General features: G+C 42.1%; 2 protein-coding genes across 5 annotated transcripts in view; both read left to right on the top strand.

Moving 5' to 3' along the window:
* Nucleotides 1–8382, top strand: part of pias1b (protein inhibitor of activated STAT, 1b) — a 34196-nt gene extending 25814 nt beyond the window's left edge. For 2 of the 4 annotated variants that reach the window (XM_076266403.1, XM_076266394.1), the window contains exons 10-14: nucleotides 667–797; nucleotides 1905–2076; nucleotides 2762–2898; nucleotides 4888–4928; nucleotides 5895–8382. In XM_076266403.1, coding sequence (XP_076122518.1) covers nucleotides 667–797; nucleotides 1905–2076; nucleotides 2762–2898; nucleotides 4888–4928; nucleotides 5895–6245 — 832 coding nt within the window. In that variant the 3' untranslated portion in view covers nucleotides 6246–8382. Of the gene's footprint in view, nucleotides 1–666; nucleotides 798–1904; nucleotides 2077–2761; nucleotides 2899–4887; nucleotides 4929–5688; nucleotides 5871–5894 lie in introns of those variants that run through there. The other 2 variants (XM_076266423.1, XM_076266413.1) reach the window with 2 other exon arrangements.
* Nucleotides 8383–11888: 3506 nt separating this feature from the next.
* Nucleotides 11889–12958, top strand: rxfp3.3a3 (relaxin family peptide receptor 3.3a3). Its single transcript, XM_076298468.1, has one exon. The coding sequence runs from the start codon at nucleotides 11903–11905 to the stop codon at nucleotides 12956–12958; it is 1056 nt and encodes a 351-aa protein (XP_076154583.1). The 5' UTR covers nucleotides 11889–11902.
* The last annotated feature ends 3685 nt before the right edge of the window (nucleotides 12959–16643 follow it).

Genomic DNA, 16643 nt, shown 5'->3' with positions numbered 1-16643 from the left:
TCAGGTTTTTTGTCAGGGAAAAGTCATGGAATTTTACATTTGACTTAGAGTGGGAACCCTGTGAATCAGAATCAGCTTTATTGGCCAGGTTTGCGTACACAAACACCTCACTCTGTCTCACCATGTTTTCATGTTGTTGTCGGAAGTACTGTGAGAAACCCAAGAAGTGCTCGGTAGTTTTTAAGTTAGTCTGCATTTAAAGCAACACCAAAGAACTTTCCCTCTGTCGCACGCACGCTATTTGTTTATCCAGCACCGGCTTTGCAAATAACAATGTCCACAGACAAGTCAAATTTGTAGTTTCTTATGTCTCATTCCATCGAACTACAGATCCGCTACCCGATCTGGCAAACTTACATAGTGCGGTTATAGCCGATAGAGGGCTGCGAAGCGAATGCAGAAGTGCCGTTCACCCTGTTACAAGTTGATGAACCACTGAAATGATTTTGGAAACATTATTTTAAGATACAAAAAACTCTTTGGTGTTGCTTTAAAACCACTTGCCCTTGATGACTCAGAATAACTGCATCAAAGTGATGGCTGGATTATGTGTTACACAGCAAATTTATGTGTTTGCTATGACTAAACAGTACTACTTTTCTGTGTTTCTCTTTGTGTGTGCGTGTGTGTGTGCGCGTGCGTGTGTGTGTGTTGTCCTGCGGGCAGGCTATTTATGGAGATTCTGAGCAGTTGTGTGGACTGCGATGAGATCCAGTTCAAGGAGGACGGCAACTGGTCCCCCATGAGATCCAAGAGGATTGTGCAAGAAGTGTCGGCCTCGTCCAACGGCCTGGAGGGTACGTGTCCACACTGAGCCCCGTAAATCCTTCCTGTCTGCTGGGTCACGGTTATGGCCGCCGCAGCCCACACCTAACAAACCTCCTTTGTCCAGCTGCCTGGCCTGAGTTACGCCTCTTCACTCCAGTAGTATCCGCAGGCGATCTCCCATCATTACTGACCTGGCTCTCCACAGGCATTCTCCCATCGTTAGCGACCTGGCCCTCCTCAGGCATTCTTCCATCCTTCTCTTTGGAAATAAACACATGCCCTCGATATTTCCCCCTCTGAATGTAAACAGCATGATTGGGGCGTGTGTCACCTGATCATGTCTGGACTTTTTAGGGGCTTGTCCCCGCCTTACAGGAAGGCTACGCCGGCCACGTCACTAAAGTATTCCGTTTTGCGACACGTAAAAATGGTTTTAGAAGACTGGTTTATTTATTTTTTTCGAACATACGCGCCACTATCACGTCTCAATTCCATTGATCATAGTGGAAACGAATTGTTGCAGCAGACCCTGCGCGAGTGGAACGCTTCAGTTACGCGCTCGGTGTAGCTTCCCTAGTAGTCCCTGACCCTTTTTGACCATTTAGGGGCTTCGGCAGAGTCTGACCGTGTCATCTTCATCGTCTCAGTCGGAGTCCGAGTGAAAATGTCTTTTTGGTTAAGGTAGTGTTCACACAGTCATGCTTTTCTTACCTCCAGGCGCTCTCATTGTTTCTCTAGATAACTACTAGGAAAGATGCCACTTGACCATTGCAATGTGCATATATGAGCGAGATGCAAACAGAAAAAAACACAAGGAAAAAATGTGTTCACAGTTAACAATAGTTAAACTTTTGAGATATTTTTTTCAACAATGAGTTAAGTCAGGAGGCTACTATCTTGCTTAGTATAATGTATCAAGAGTATTTACGCAACCAAATTCCACTCTGCAGTTTTTTGGAATACTGGCGTTTTGGAGGGGAAGGAAAGCATGTGATTGTAAAGGCAGCCTAATGGCGAGTATGTAGAAGCCTTAAATGTGTCAACAGGGAAATCGGTGTGGAACATACAGCTCAGGTGCTCTTGATTCAAGAGTATTCAGTATTAGACTTTTCATTATTTTGTATTGGTTCTGTTAGACTCATGCCGGTCGGTATCGGAACATCGGAACAGTTCCTCGCACGACAGCAAAAAGGTGGAGATCATCGACCTCACACTGGACAGTTCCTCAGACGAAGACACAGAGGACGAGCCCCCGCCCAAGAGGACGTGCCCGTCACTGTCGCCCACTTCTCCACCTATGAGCAAAGGGTAGGTCCTCCACTCACCCGCCCCATCGTGCACAATGTCTGTGCTATTGCGTACGTATCACTGCTGGTGAAGTCATTTAAATTAGATATTATATTTCATTTAGGTTATAGCATTGCTCAAATGTTTCTACCGATTGTGGTAACCAATTGTATTGTCGTGTTAGCTGTATGCTTCATTCAACACTCTTCTTGTGTTGAAGAGAAGAGAAATGAATGTTACATGCATTTTGTTGCAGTGATAACACAAACCTTTCACTTCTAGCTGATGAATCCCTCCTCTCACTCTCTTCCTCTGCCTTTCTCTCATCTTTTCCTTTTCCCTCTATCTCTCTCTTCTTTCCCTCTCCCTCTCATCTCTCCCTCTTCCCCCTCTCTCTCTCATCTCTCCCTCCCTCTCCCTCCACCCTCTCTCTCACACTCTCTCTCTCACACACACACTCTCTCTCACACACACACTCTCTCTCTCATCTCTCTGTCATCTTTCCCTCCACCCTCTTTCTCACACTCTCTCTCACACACACACACACACTCTCTCCCACACACTCACTCTCTCATCTCTCTCTCTCTCTCTCTCTCTCTCTCTCTCTCTCTCTCTGTTATCTCCCTCCCTCCACCCTCTCTCTCACACACACACTCACTCTCTCATATCTCTCTCTCTCTCTCTCTCTCTCTCTCTGTCTGAACAGAGTGTTGAATCTGCACCACCCGTTGTCCCCGGTGACGCGAGCTCCCAGCATGCCCGCCATGGAGACCAGCTACATCCCCCCGCCCCCTCCCCTCATTCAGGACTACCGCCACTTCTACCCCGCACACAGCGAGCTGGGTACGGCAGGACACACACACACACACATACAGGCACACACACACACACACACACACACACACACACACACACACAGGCAGACACATGCATGTTCACACACACAGGCAGACACATGCATGTTCACACACACACACACACATACACACACACACACACACTTCTACCCCACACACAGTGAGCTGGGTACTGCAGGACTCACACACACACACACTTGCACACACACACACACACACTTCTACCCCACACACAGCGAGCTGGGTACTGCAGGACACACACACACACACACACACACACATACATACATAAACATACACACACACACACACACACACACAACACACACACACACACTCACTCTCTCTCACACACACTCACTCTCACACACACACACAGACAGACAGGAGTCTAGGAGCATGGATTGAGATGTCACAGAAGTGCTTATCGAGGCACTAGTGGGCATTAGCAGTCAGTCACTGCAAGATAGATCACTACTCGAGTGATGAAGAGTTTGGGGGGCACGCAATGTTTGGTTGTGGTTGTCAGAGAAACACTTTCCTGGCAATAGCAGCCCTGTAAATAGCCAATATTGTGTGTGATAAAATTTCCATAAACTGAACACTTTGGTTGGCAACAGCACCAACATGATGCATCCCAGAGAAATTAGCTTTTTATTGTTTCTTGTCATGGTACTCAAATGTAAATTACAAACTGCCAAAGGAGTTAGTGAATATAAATATTATCCTCTCTTTTGTGTGTGTGTGTGTGTGTGTGTGTGTGTGTGTGTGTGTGTGTGTGTGTGTGTGTGTGTGTGTGTGTGTGTGTGTGTGTGTGTGTGTGTGTGTGTGTGTGTGTGTGTGTGTGTGTGTGTGTGTGTGTGTGTGTGTGTGTGTGTGTGTGTGTGTGTGTGTGTGTCTTGCACATACGTTTGTTTGTTTATTTTGGCTTGTCTCCCTACAAGTCGGATATAAACTGTGTAGCTTTCAAAACATTCCAGAAATGACTTGGCCGACATTCTCATTAGTCTGGAAATGAGTTCATCATGCTCACTTGGCTACAAGGACACAGACAAACAATCTGTTCTGATGACTCAATCGAAATTTAAACAAAAGCATGTTTATTTAAGACAGATTCAAATTTGGAACTTCTAAATGATTGATTCTACATAACTGCATTTGGTATTCATGTGGTATTCTGATTGATGAGAATCTCCTGAAGATCTGAGAGATATTTCAGGTACGTGGTTCTGTGACAAACCTGCGTAAGTTTACTCACAGTAAGCCGTAAACCTCAGAGAGGAAGAGCTTTTCAGATTTGTTTTGTTAGGAAAATTAAGCCAAAGGGGTTGTCTATTAGGAGGTTTACCGTTTCCTCAGGGTTAACTTATTCAGGTTTGTTACTAAACCATGTACTTTAAATCCATCTCTGATAGCTCATGCAGTTCTAATGGTGTGAGCTCATATTTCTACTCCATGACTAGCAGGACCCTTCTTGCCCATGACCATCTGTTCCTGATTTAGTCATCTAAAGTCCTGTATCGTTCAGCGCCACTGAAGCTTCGTCAGGCTTCCTCAAGAGGCACACGTTTCTAAATGGGTTTGGTCTCAGGAACTTCGTCAGGCTTCCTCAAGAGGCACACATTTCTAAATGGGTTTGGTCTCGGGAACCTTTTCTTCAGTAGTAGTTCCAGAATTTATTATTAACCATTCCCCCAGAGTGCTCTGGAACCTCTGGATGAAGCTGAGAATACGGCTCTGTGATTGGTCAAGCGCTTTGTGTAAGGGGCTACAGAGGACATGCTGAATGAGTGCTCTTAATGACTGATATTAAATTGTCAGACGTCAGACATCTTGGGATAAGAAGGTTCCTTTTAGGCATGCTAAGCTGCTAAACTTTAGACTGTTAATCCTCGAGTGACCTCTGTGAAATGTCTCTGAAATGTTGTGTTCGTCTGCTGTGTCTGATTGCACTCTTTTATCTCCTTGCCTCCAGATCTGAACTTCTTTCACTCCTTCTTACAGAATGACAATCAGGTAAGCAGAGGTGCCACTGTCACAGCCTGCAGGGGGCAGTATTGCACACAGCCTTGTTGAGTCCTCTGTAGCAGAGGGAGAGCATCAGCTCAATGAAATAAAACAAACAAATAAATAAATTGGAAGCTGAAAGGAAGGAAATCAGAAGTGGACACATGGACATGGAGACACGACCTGTATGTCCATGTGCCCTGTAACGTGAGCCTGTCATTAGCTCTACTCCTAAGTGGCTCCCATGGCATTGTCACTTATACATGCCAACAGAAAGCTTTCAGGCTGTCATCACACGCTTTCCTACCAAGATGTTGATCTGTAATCAATACTGTAGACTATAACTGGAAACCAAACCTAACTCTTTCTTTCTGTCTCACTGTCTTTCTTTCTTTCTTTCTTTCTTTCTTACTTCCACGATTCTCTCTTTTCCTCCTTTTCCTTCTCTCTCTGCCTTCTCTCTCTCCCATATGACTTTCTCTTTCTTTTTATCTCTCTCTCTCTTTGTTCATCCCTTCTCTCTCTCTCCTCTCTCTCTCTCTCTCTCCATGTTCATCCCTTCTCTCTCTGTCTCTCTCTCACTCTCTCTCACTCTCCTCTCTCTCTCTCTCCATGTTCATCCCTTCTCTCTCTGTCTCTCTCTCACTCTCTCTCTCTCTCACTCTCCTCTCTCTCTCTCTCCATGTTCATCCCTTCTCTCTCTGTCTCTCTCTCACTCTCTCTCTCTCTCCTTCTCCATCTCTCTCTCTCCTTTTCTCTCTCTCTGCAGCATTATAACATGGTGATGACTCTCTCTCTCTGCAACATGGTGATGTGTCTCTCTCTCTCTCTCTCTCTCTCTCTCTCTCTCTGCAGCATTATAACATGGTGATGACTCTCTCTCTCTCTGCAACATGGTGATGTCTCTCTCTCTCTCTCTCTCTCTCTCTATCTCTCTCTCTCTCTCTCTCTCTCTCTCTCTCTCTCTCTCTGCAGCATTATAACATGGTGATGGCTGCTGCGGCTGCAGCGTCCGCCTCTGCTACCTCTCCAGAGGAGCACGAGCTGCTTATGAGCCGCTTCCTGCCCTACACCTCCTCACAGCTGTTCCTTGACCAATCAGGCGCGGTGGCCACGGCTGCAGGGGCGGGCTTAGGGGTGGCTGTGACCAATGGAAGCAGCACGAGCAGCAGCAGCAGCAGCAGCCTAGTGTCGCCCGGCGGGCTGAGGGAGAGCAGTAGCCACAGCCACAGTACGTCGTCGTCCGCCGCAATCGCCCGGGCCAACTCGGACGCAGCAGCGGCGGTAATCTATGGCGCCATCCCAGATGTCATCTCACTGGACTGACCCCCCCCCAGCACCATACACAGACCCCTCCCCTCCCCCCACATAGACTAGCCTGCAGTGGACAGAGGAAAGCACTGAGAGCGAGAGTGTGTGTGTGTCTGTGTGTGTGTGTGCGTGTCTGTGTGTGCGTGTCTGTGTGTGAGGGTGTGAGTGTGTGGTGAACCTTGGACAAGAAGTTGTTTTCAACCGAGGACTAAAAGGTTAGGAAGTTGAAGAGAGAAAAGGAGACTGAAGAGAAACTAAACGCCATTTTGTATACAAGAAGAGGAGGACAAACAGGAGAGACAAAAAGGAGGAAAAAAAACAATACTGTGTACAGAGAAGAGAAATATATTTTCAGTTTTACTTTTGTATATATATATATATATATATATATATATAAATATGAATATATATATTAAGATAAAAACACAGAAAACGTAGGACGCTGTCCTATCCTGAGGGCAACTTCATTTACACTTTTCCCCCTGGATGGTGAAGATGTTTGTTTTTTCTTCACAGATCGATGTGTTGTCCCTTTATGATATATACCTTTTATACTTCTTTTTTCTTTGTTTTTTGGTATTCTATTCCACCAGAATCACTTCACAATCATGCATTCACCATCGTTTTCTTCTTGTGTGTCTGTTTTAAACCATCGTAAGACTCTGAATCAGCTGAGGGGGGTTTGAGGAGGGAAGGACGGGGTCAGTAAATGTATTTAAAGTTTATTTACTGTGCTGATTATTTATGATGCTTTTAGGACGTGTAGAGATGTATGCTCTGCAAGAGCATTCCTAACTGTTTGCCATTGCAGGCTCTAGCCTTTAGAAATCCACATTTCTATTGCAGGCTCTAGCCTTTAGAAATCCACATTTCTATTTTTTTCTCTTTTACCCCTACTCCAAAGAATTTTGTTTCTCAGTCCTGAAAAAACAGGACTTTTTTTATTTTATTATTATTTTCTTTTTAAATGATTGATTTGACTGAGTAATAATATTCATAGATGCTTAATGACATCAATTATTGACTTAACATTATGATTCCCTACAAACCATCTGTAGAGCTCACCTGAACTGATTGCATATTGGGGGAAAAAGATAACAAAATCAATTCGAAGTGATGTTTGTTTTGCCCTGACATAAGAATCAATATCTCTGGTGGGAGGTAGAGTTTGTGCCAGACCACACACACTGGAGGACATTCTGCTGTGGTGGTTCCACGATAAAAGGAGAATTCCTCATTTTGTGTACGAGTACTCAAGCGCCTGCAGAGGGAGGGTGGTTATTATAGCTCACTGGTGTGAATACCTCCAGGCTTGTTCTCCCAATTACTTACACCCAAATCTCAGAGCAGCTGCCAGTGCTCTGGTCAGCGCCATCAGGGGGACACCTCCCCAAGAGACGAGATGAGACGCCCTTGACTTTTCCCTCACTGCGGGATTTATTGAAAGATTGAATGTGTTTTATTATTTTATTTTTTTAAACCCTTACTTGTGTGCTTCAAAGCAAGTCCGACGCTTGCTGATTAACTTCAGGATTTACCATGGTGAGCTGCTCTCAAAGCAATTCCCAATTCAAGCCACTCCAGCCACATTCTGACTCACATGCTGTGTGTGTGTGTCCTGTTAAGTTCGTTGGGTTACTCATATTTTTTAGAGGGGGAACGGTTTGTACTGTTCTCTTCATATCTTTCACAGAGTACCCTCTTCTAAACCGCTGTTTATTTTTTCAGGTGGCAATAAGAGATCAGATCCTCGGGGTTGCTGTACACAGCCCTGGCTAGCCCCAGTGTGTCTCTTCAAATGAAGTTACAGCTTCAGTAGATTTGCTGGTTCTTTCCTCTGTTGTTATTATTATTATTATTATTATTATTATTATTATTACTTTTCTTGTGTACAAAATTTAATTTAATTTATTTTATCTACATATTTTTACATTTTGTTTGACAAGTATGTGTTGCTCTTACCGTACGTGTCATTTCTTCTGTAATTATGATTATTTAAAGAGCTCTACTGCTTTGTATTGAAACTTTTTTTCCCCCCTCGTCTCCGCTTGATCCTCGTCTGTCAGAAGTTCAGACATCTCTTCCATTTCCGCTGTCTACCATGCTGTTACAGATTTGATTCTGTGTTGAAAATTAAAATACATCAAAAACATTAGATGGTAATACTTTCCTTTTCTGCCCAAGAAATACTTTATATGAGAACCTTCCATTAGATAATCTACTCTTTAGAATGGTTGTGCTTTCTAAGGAGGTGTGTGGAAAACATGATTGTGTTTGTAAAGGTAAATTGATAAAGCCAGTGTTCTACTCTGCATTTTGTATGGAGACGAGGAACCCTTAGACCCAACAAGCAAACAAAAGTTATCAATGAAAACTATTTATAAATTAAAGGGTGTAACTCAGGTTTGGTTTGATACACGATTCAGGGCCTATATAGCCTATTCAACAAAGGAAGACTGAATTATACTGAAATACTATAGGATCTCAAACTGACTTTCTTTCCTTGTGCAAAATGCAAGATTAAATCAGTCTCTTAAAACTGTGCTTTACGTTATTCCTGAAAATGTCTTTAATCACATGTAAACAATGTCTTCACATTCTATCTCATTCAACTTCTGAACATCTTAAGTTCATCTTAAGATGAAATTGGGAAGTATTTGAAGAGTTTGTCATCTACAGGACACAATATTAAAACATTCAGAGAATCCAGAGAATTCTTTGCAAACAAGGGAAAGAGCTGAAAAACAAATTGGATGGCTGTGGTCTTTTGGACCTCAGATGGCACTGCATCAACACCAGAACTGTTTACAGACCTGTCATTGTATGGGCTCAGGAAAACCTCTGATAACCATGTTCCATGTCTATGTTCACAGTTTGATACTCAATTCAAAAACTGCAGCCAAAATTGTATTGAGACATGATACAGAAAATACCACTGTCTTATCTGGACCTAAGCTTGTTTAAAATGGGCTGGGGAAACATGAAAATGGACTCAGTTCAAAACCCAACATCTATGATGGTGTGGAGGAGCATTAGTGCCTATATGGGCATCTTGCACATTTGGCAAAGCACAATCAATTCTGAATGATGCATACAGGTTTTGAGCATCATGCCATCCAGGCATCTTTTCCAGGGAAGACCTTGAATATTTCAGAAAAAAAAGGCCAAAATTAATTCTGCACATATTTAAACAGTATTTCTCCATAGATGAAGAGTGTGGCCTGTCTGCAGTCCAGATTTGTCATATTAGGTGCATAATGGAATGAAAAACATGACTAAGAATACCCCATACTGTTGAGCAACTGAAATGCTATATCGGGGAGTAATGAGACATTTCATCCTCAAAACTCGAGTAACTGGTCTCCTCAGTTCCTAATCATTTTCAGAATTGTCTTAATGGAAGAGGTGAAGCAGCACAGTGGTAAACATGCTCCCTTCCCAACTTTTTTTTAAAACTGGCATCAAATTCAAAATTAACATACTGTATATTTTCCATGAAATAGTCCAAATTTTCATTTTCAATATTTGATATGTTGTCTATGTCCTTTTTGCTGCTAAATATGGGTTTAAGAGACTTGTATATTCTGCATTCTGTTTTTATTTGCATTTTACACAACATCCCAACTTTTTCTGTTTTGGGGTTGCAGGCTATGTTTTGTAATAGACGTGTAATTCTTTGAACCGTGAAATGTCAGTGCAGCATTTACATGTATTCGTTTAGCAGACGCTGTTGTCCAAAGTGACGTACATACCGGTGTGTCCATTATATTACAAGGCCCATTGTCCCCAGAGCCTCTTGGGGTTAAGTGCCTTGCTCAAGGGCACAACGATAGAAGCCTGGAATTGAACCCACAACTTTTCAGGCTACTGCATACCACCGCCCCACCAGTGCAACATCACACTATTTAAAAAAAAAAAAAACACGGTGCATTGTTACACCTCCTAATGATGAAGGCTTTTTGTGCCGTCAGAACAATTGCAGGGGACCAGGGGCCTACGGGTATTGATCCTTGTCAAATCCTAAGCAATGACTGCTAGTAATTTCCAGTGTTTACAGTAAATCAAATTAAATTAAGTGAGGAATGGCTCTGTGCCAAATTTGCCTTGCTCAAGTAAATAGCAGCCGCTCACCATAAAGTCAGGCATGACGTCTCAGAGGTAGTCTACAGTCTGCACATGGTGCTGGGGCCTTGTACAGCATGGGGCCCCTTAGGGCGTCAAGCACCCCTGCCAGCATTGGGTAGAGTATTCAAAGCAGGCCACCTGACATTTATCATCACATAAACTTCAAATGAGCCTATAACCCCTAGATATTGGCTAGAATAAAATCGCGCGCGTAAAAACCCAGGCTTTTTTATGAACATAACAATTATCTTATTCAGATGAATAAGAAAACTGGCCACTTTAGTAGTGTTTCACTTGGGTAGATTGGTTTGTTATGAATGCACATAGCCTATAGATCTACTATATCTAAGTTGTGAGCAACTGTCTGTTGGGAGACTGAGAAATGTTCTCTAGTTTTAAAAAGTTGTCAAAGAAAGTGTGTTTGGCATGGAGAGGAGGTCACATAGGGATGCCTTGATCCTTGACCTGAGCGGTCAGTCATGCTCAGGTGCCTTCAGCACTGAGACCTTTCCAGCTGCTCTCCCTGCTCTGCACACATGACTGAGCTCTGTAATTCAATTTCTCGTTAGCTTATAACATCTTTTGGTCCGCCAATCATGGGGTTTATGAGTGATTGGGATTGGGAGGAGGGGGGGGGGGGGTAGTGTGCTTCTACCATTCTACCATTACATAAAGAGAGGCCTACATCTTTCAGTAATGTTTCATATTTTAGTCACGTTCGGAGGGAACACTTAAATGAACTAAGCAGTCTACTGCATAATGTGACCAACATATTAAATGAGATAACGAGCAGGCATTTTAGAGTGAAATTAGAACTATTTTCTGTTTCCAAGACAATTGCGCTTTAACAACTAGTAAGTAATAGAGTTTGTCTTACATCTTATTCTGGGGGACATTTTAAGGAAATGAGGGTGTGACGCAGTTTTTCTTGTGGACTGAGTGAAAATAGCAAAAAAAGATGAGAAACGTTGACATACACCATGGCCCTTCCTCCGTTGCGCAGAGGGACACAGTGCATCATGCTAATGAATGTGTTCAATATGAATAAAAGCTTTGCCTAGGTGTATGTGCATTCAAGTGCGCTAGTACGGAGGCACGCACAGTGTGAAGACATTCAACTGAAGGACATTCAGTTGGCGAGAAACAGTAATTTATTCGCAATTACCAAAAAGAGTGATCAGCATGAAACCATGTAGCCTATACGTTATAAATATTCCACAAATAGCATGCTGTGGGCTCCAGCTAAATGCACGATGTATGATTTATCTAACGAGCGCGACTCTTCGCTGCATCTGTCAATAAACTGGCCAATCCAGGGAGCTGGAGGGTGGGCTAGAGCTAGACGCCCCTCTTAAGTACTCGGCCAGTTCCCTCAGTTGGTCCAATCTTGCAGTCCGGGGAAGATGCGGGCCTCCACAGATTGGAAGAATTATTGGATATAGATCAAGAAACTTCACTCTGGCCGACAAAGGTCATCTTCTCACTGCGCTCAGCTGTCTGAACTCTGAAGCATGGATCGTTTAACAGAGTTCTTGAGGGATTTTGCAATGATGAACAGCACACTGAACATGACACTCGGGTACGAGGACAGGTATGGAAGTGCAGAAGACATCGATGTGACTGCTGACAGAAGCCCTGTGTTAAGAATTATGATATCCATAGTCTATTCCGTCGTGTGCGCAGTGGGGTTAGTGGGTAACCTGCTGGTCTTCTTTTTGATGAAACTTAAACAAGGGAGAAAGACTTCCACTATTAACTATTTTATATTTAACTTGGCTATAACAGACTTTCAGTTTGTTTTGACTTTGCCCTTCTGGGCGGTGGACACAGCGATGGATTTTAGCTGGCCATTTGGAGACGCCATGTGTAAGATTATTTTGTCTGTGACAGTATTGAATATGTACGCCAGTGTCTTCTTTCTCACGGCTATGAGCATAACACGATATTGGTCAGTGGCATCATCCACTAAAAGCCACTCTTGTAAACCCCTCTGCTCGGTTAAATGGGTGTGCGCTTTTCTGTGGACAGTCGCCACTCTGGCCACCGCGCCGACATCAATCTTCTCCACAGTGACGAACGTGGCCGGGGAGAAACTATGCCTGTTGAGGTTTCCTGCTGGACAGTACTGGCTAGCAATGTATCACCTCCAGAAAATCCTAATCGCCTTTGTTTTGCCCATGTTAATACTGTCAATAAGTTATTTACTACTCGTGAGGTTTGTGAAAAAGCGGAGCATGAATAACAACGCATCGATGAGGAAATTGCATTTAACCAAATCTGTCACTATTGTCGTTATGGCTTTCTTTCTGTGCTGGATGCCAAACCATGCCATTACGCTATGGGGAGTACTGGTCAAACTAAATGTTGTCTACTGGGATGAAGCGTACTACGTTGTGCATACCTACATTTTTCCTGCAACCGTTTGTCTTGCGCACACAAACAGCTGCTTAAATCCCTTTATCTACTGCCTGACTAGGAGGGAGTTCAGGCAGAAGCTGAAACACCTCATGCTCACTTTAACTTCTGGCTCCGACAAGAGCTGTCCAAATACATATAGCACGCGGCAGGTAGACCAGTCGGGAGGAAAAAATACTGTGCCGTAGGTCTACCATAACAAGGCATTGGCCATCCTATACAAGTGTAATTACATGTAAGAATAAGACAATTGTCGCAATAACAGTACATAGCCTATTATATCTTGTACTCTGGGATTGACAATTGTTTGCAGACCCTGTTTGAGACCCTTTGACATTCCACTAGGAACATCACTGAAACAAGCACCAAGATTACTGAAGATTTAGAGCACTGTCTCGCCTGCCGAAGTATAATGAATGTTGCCAAACTGTTATAAAGCTTGAATAAATTATTAAATTAAAGCCATCCTCTGGCTGTCTGTGTTTGTGTGCTTGTGCATTTGCATGTGCGCGTGTAAGCGCGACCAAGTGTTTGATTGCGGATTGAGCGCGCTGCTCCAGAGCCTTTATCAGTGTAAATATCCATCAATACATGATTTTGTAGTCTATTTAATCACATGAATATTCACCATAATATGAACCTTGGTATCTATGATGTTCCATAAGCCTTGGGAAACGCATTGATAAGCCTTATCTGCATTGGTTTAAGGGCTCACCAGTTGTGGAAAATGTCTCCTTACATGACATAAAATATAATACATATGAAAAATAATATTAATAAAAAAGTAGGAAATAACAAAGCAATTGAAATAATAGCATAATAATGATGATTAAAGAAGTGAAAGGTGAGAATTGGAAACAATAGCCTAGGCCTATAGTCGAAAAGAAAGCATGGCATGGTCAGCTGAGTCTCAACAAGGGAGAAAATCAACCGAGACCTCTAATTCCTGACCCAAACACTCGACCTGCCTGGAGGCACAACCAGCTCCAGTGTGATTGTTTTGATGACATCATGAGACACTTTCCCTCACTCTCTCTCAGTAAGATTATAATGGCCTATCACTGCCAATGTAGCCTGCTAACACAAGACCTACCGTGGTAAAGTTGGTTTTATATTGGACGTTGGATATTCGACACATTCGAAAAATCTATGAGGGTCGAGTTTGTGTCAAACCAACTTTAATGTGTTTGAACAAGGCCTGCCTATATTACACAAAGCTTCTTTTGTCCAAAAACCCATGTTTTGATTTTATGAATTTTTTATGCTGATAAAAGATTTCAATCTATTATGCGGCTTCACCTTTTGACTTATCCATACTAAAACACATCTCCTGAACTCGGCTTACTGCCCTTTCTAGGACACAAAGCTCCTTTTCCCCTAAAACCTACTCTTTGATTTTATAAAATGTTTAATGTTAAATGTTTCAAATCTATTATGCGGCTTGCCCTTTTGACCTACCCATGTCAAAACACATCTGTTGCACTCAGCTAACTGCCCTACATAGTACACAAAGCTTTTGTTTTTCAAAAACTCATTCTTTGATTTTATATTAATATTTTACTATTCAAAAATGCTATAAATCTATTATGCGACTTCCACTTTCGACCAACCCATGTTAAAATGCATCTGTTACACTCAGCTAACTGCCCTTCATAGTACACAAAGCTTCTTTTTTCCAAAAACTCACTCTTTGATTTTATATTCATTTTTTACTATTCAAAACTTCTATAAATCTACTATGCGGCTTGACCTTTTGACCTACCCATGTCAAAACACATCTGTTGTACTCAGCTAATTTCCCTTCATTGTACACAAAGCTTCTTTCTTCCAAAAACTCCCTCTTTGATTTTATATTAATATTTTACTATTCAAAAATGCTATAAATCTATTATGTGACTTCCACTTTCGACCTAGCCATGTTAAAACACATCTCTTGCACTCAGCTAACTGTCCTTCATAGTACACAAAGCTTCTTTTTTCCAAAAACTCCCTCTTTGTTTTTATATAATTGTTTTACTGTAAAAAAAATGTATATAAAATCAAAGAGTGAGTTTTTGGAAAAAAGAAGGTTTGTGTACTATGTAGGGCAGTTAGATGAGTGCAGCAGATGTGTTTTGAGATGGGTGGGTCAAAAGGGGATTGCACATAATAGATTTATAAAAAAAATTACAGTAACATTTTTTATATAAAATCAAAGAGGGAGTTTTTGGAAAAAATAAGCTTTGTGTACTGTGTAGGGCAGTTACCTGAGTGCAATAGATGTGTTTTGACATGGGTAGGTCAAAAGGTCAAGCCGCATAATAGATGTATAGCATTTTTGAATAGTAAAAAAATAATATAAAATCAAAGAGGGAGTTCATGGAAAAAATAAGCTTTGTGTACTGTGTAGGGCAGTTACATGAGTGCAATAGACGTGTTTTGACATGGGTCAGTCAAAAGGTTAAGCCGCATAATACATTTATAGCGTTTTTTGACAGTAAAAAAAATTATATAAAATCAAAGAGGGAGTTTTTGGAAAAAATAAGCTTTGTGTACTATGTAGGGCAGTTAGCTGAGTGTAACGGATGTGTTTTAACATGGGTAGGTTGAAAGTGGAAGTCGCATAATAGATTTATAGCATTTTTGAATAGTAAAATATTAATATAAAATCAAACAAAGTGCAACAGATGTGTTTTGACATGGGTAGGTCAAAAGGTCAAGCCACATTATAGATTTAAAGCATTTAAAGCATTTTTTTACATTAAAAAATATTTATAAAATCAAAGAATGGGTTTTGGGGGGAAAAAAAGCTTTGTGTACAATATAGAGCAGTAATCCAGGTTCACCAGATGTGTTTTGACATGGGTAGGTCAAAAAGGCAAGCCGCATAATAGATTTGAAACATTTAACATTAAAAATTGTATAAAATCATAGAGCAGGTTTTAGGGAAAAAGAAGCCAAGTTCAGGAGATGTGTTTTAGTATGGGTAAGTCAGAAGGTGAAGCCGCATAATAGATTGAAATCTTTTATCAGCATAAAAAATTCATAAAATCAAAACATGGGTTTTTGGACAAAAGAAGCTTTGTGTAATATAGGCAGACCTTGTTTAAACACATTAAAGTTGGTTTGACACAAACTCGACCATCGTAGTCAGTGCTAAATAGATTTTTCGAATGTGTCGAATATCCAACGTCCAATATAAAACCAACTTTACCACGGTCTGAAACCTCAGTTGAGATTGAGAGTGTGATTTACAGGGCCATATAACCAAAAACGAAATTAACCGCTCTATGCCATCAGATAAAGCCCGCTCGCTGGATAAATATGATTTTGGGGGCAGCCGTGGCCTACTGGTTAGCCGGGGGGTTGCCGGTTCGAACCCCCGACCAGTAGGCGCGGCCGAAGTGCCCTTGAGCAAGGCACGTAACCCCTCACTGCTCCCTGAGCGCCGCTGTTGTTGCAGGCAGCTCACTGCGCCAGAATTAGTGTGTGCTTCACCTCACTGTGTGTTCACTGTGTGCTGAGTGTGTTTCACTAATTCACGGATTGGGATAAATGCAGAGACCAAATTTCCCTCACGGGATCAAAAGAGTATACTTATACTTATTGGTGCCTGGGTTTTTGGAACGTTGGAAATTCTTGCCAGACTGACCTGCAGAGCAAATTCTAATTTGCAAACAGGTTTGTCTGGGTTCTCCCAGGCTACTGCTCATGCCCTGTCCCTACACATCTTTTACCCTGGGTAATTTTAAGGCAGATAGGCGTAATAGGCTAATTTTATTATTATTATGCAGTCTAAATGTGTAGTTATGCATTCATGTTAGTAGATTCTAATCCGTTCTGTTCGATATTCGACTATTTAGACATATCGGACGCAACAGCATGCTAGGCCTA

Source organism: Alosa pseudoharengus, unplaced genomic scaffold (genome assembly GCF_046254945.1).
Source record: "Alosa pseudoharengus isolate Yale_2024_CS ecotype anadromous, Long Island Sound unplaced genomic scaffold, YU_APseudo_1.1 YU_APseudo_1.1_scf_10, whole genome shotgun sequence".
Taxonomy (NCBI): Eukaryota; Metazoa; Chordata; class Actinopteri; order Clupeiformes; family Clupeidae; genus Alosa; species Alosa pseudoharengus.
This window is presented reverse-complemented; position numbering and strand designations above follow the sequence as displayed.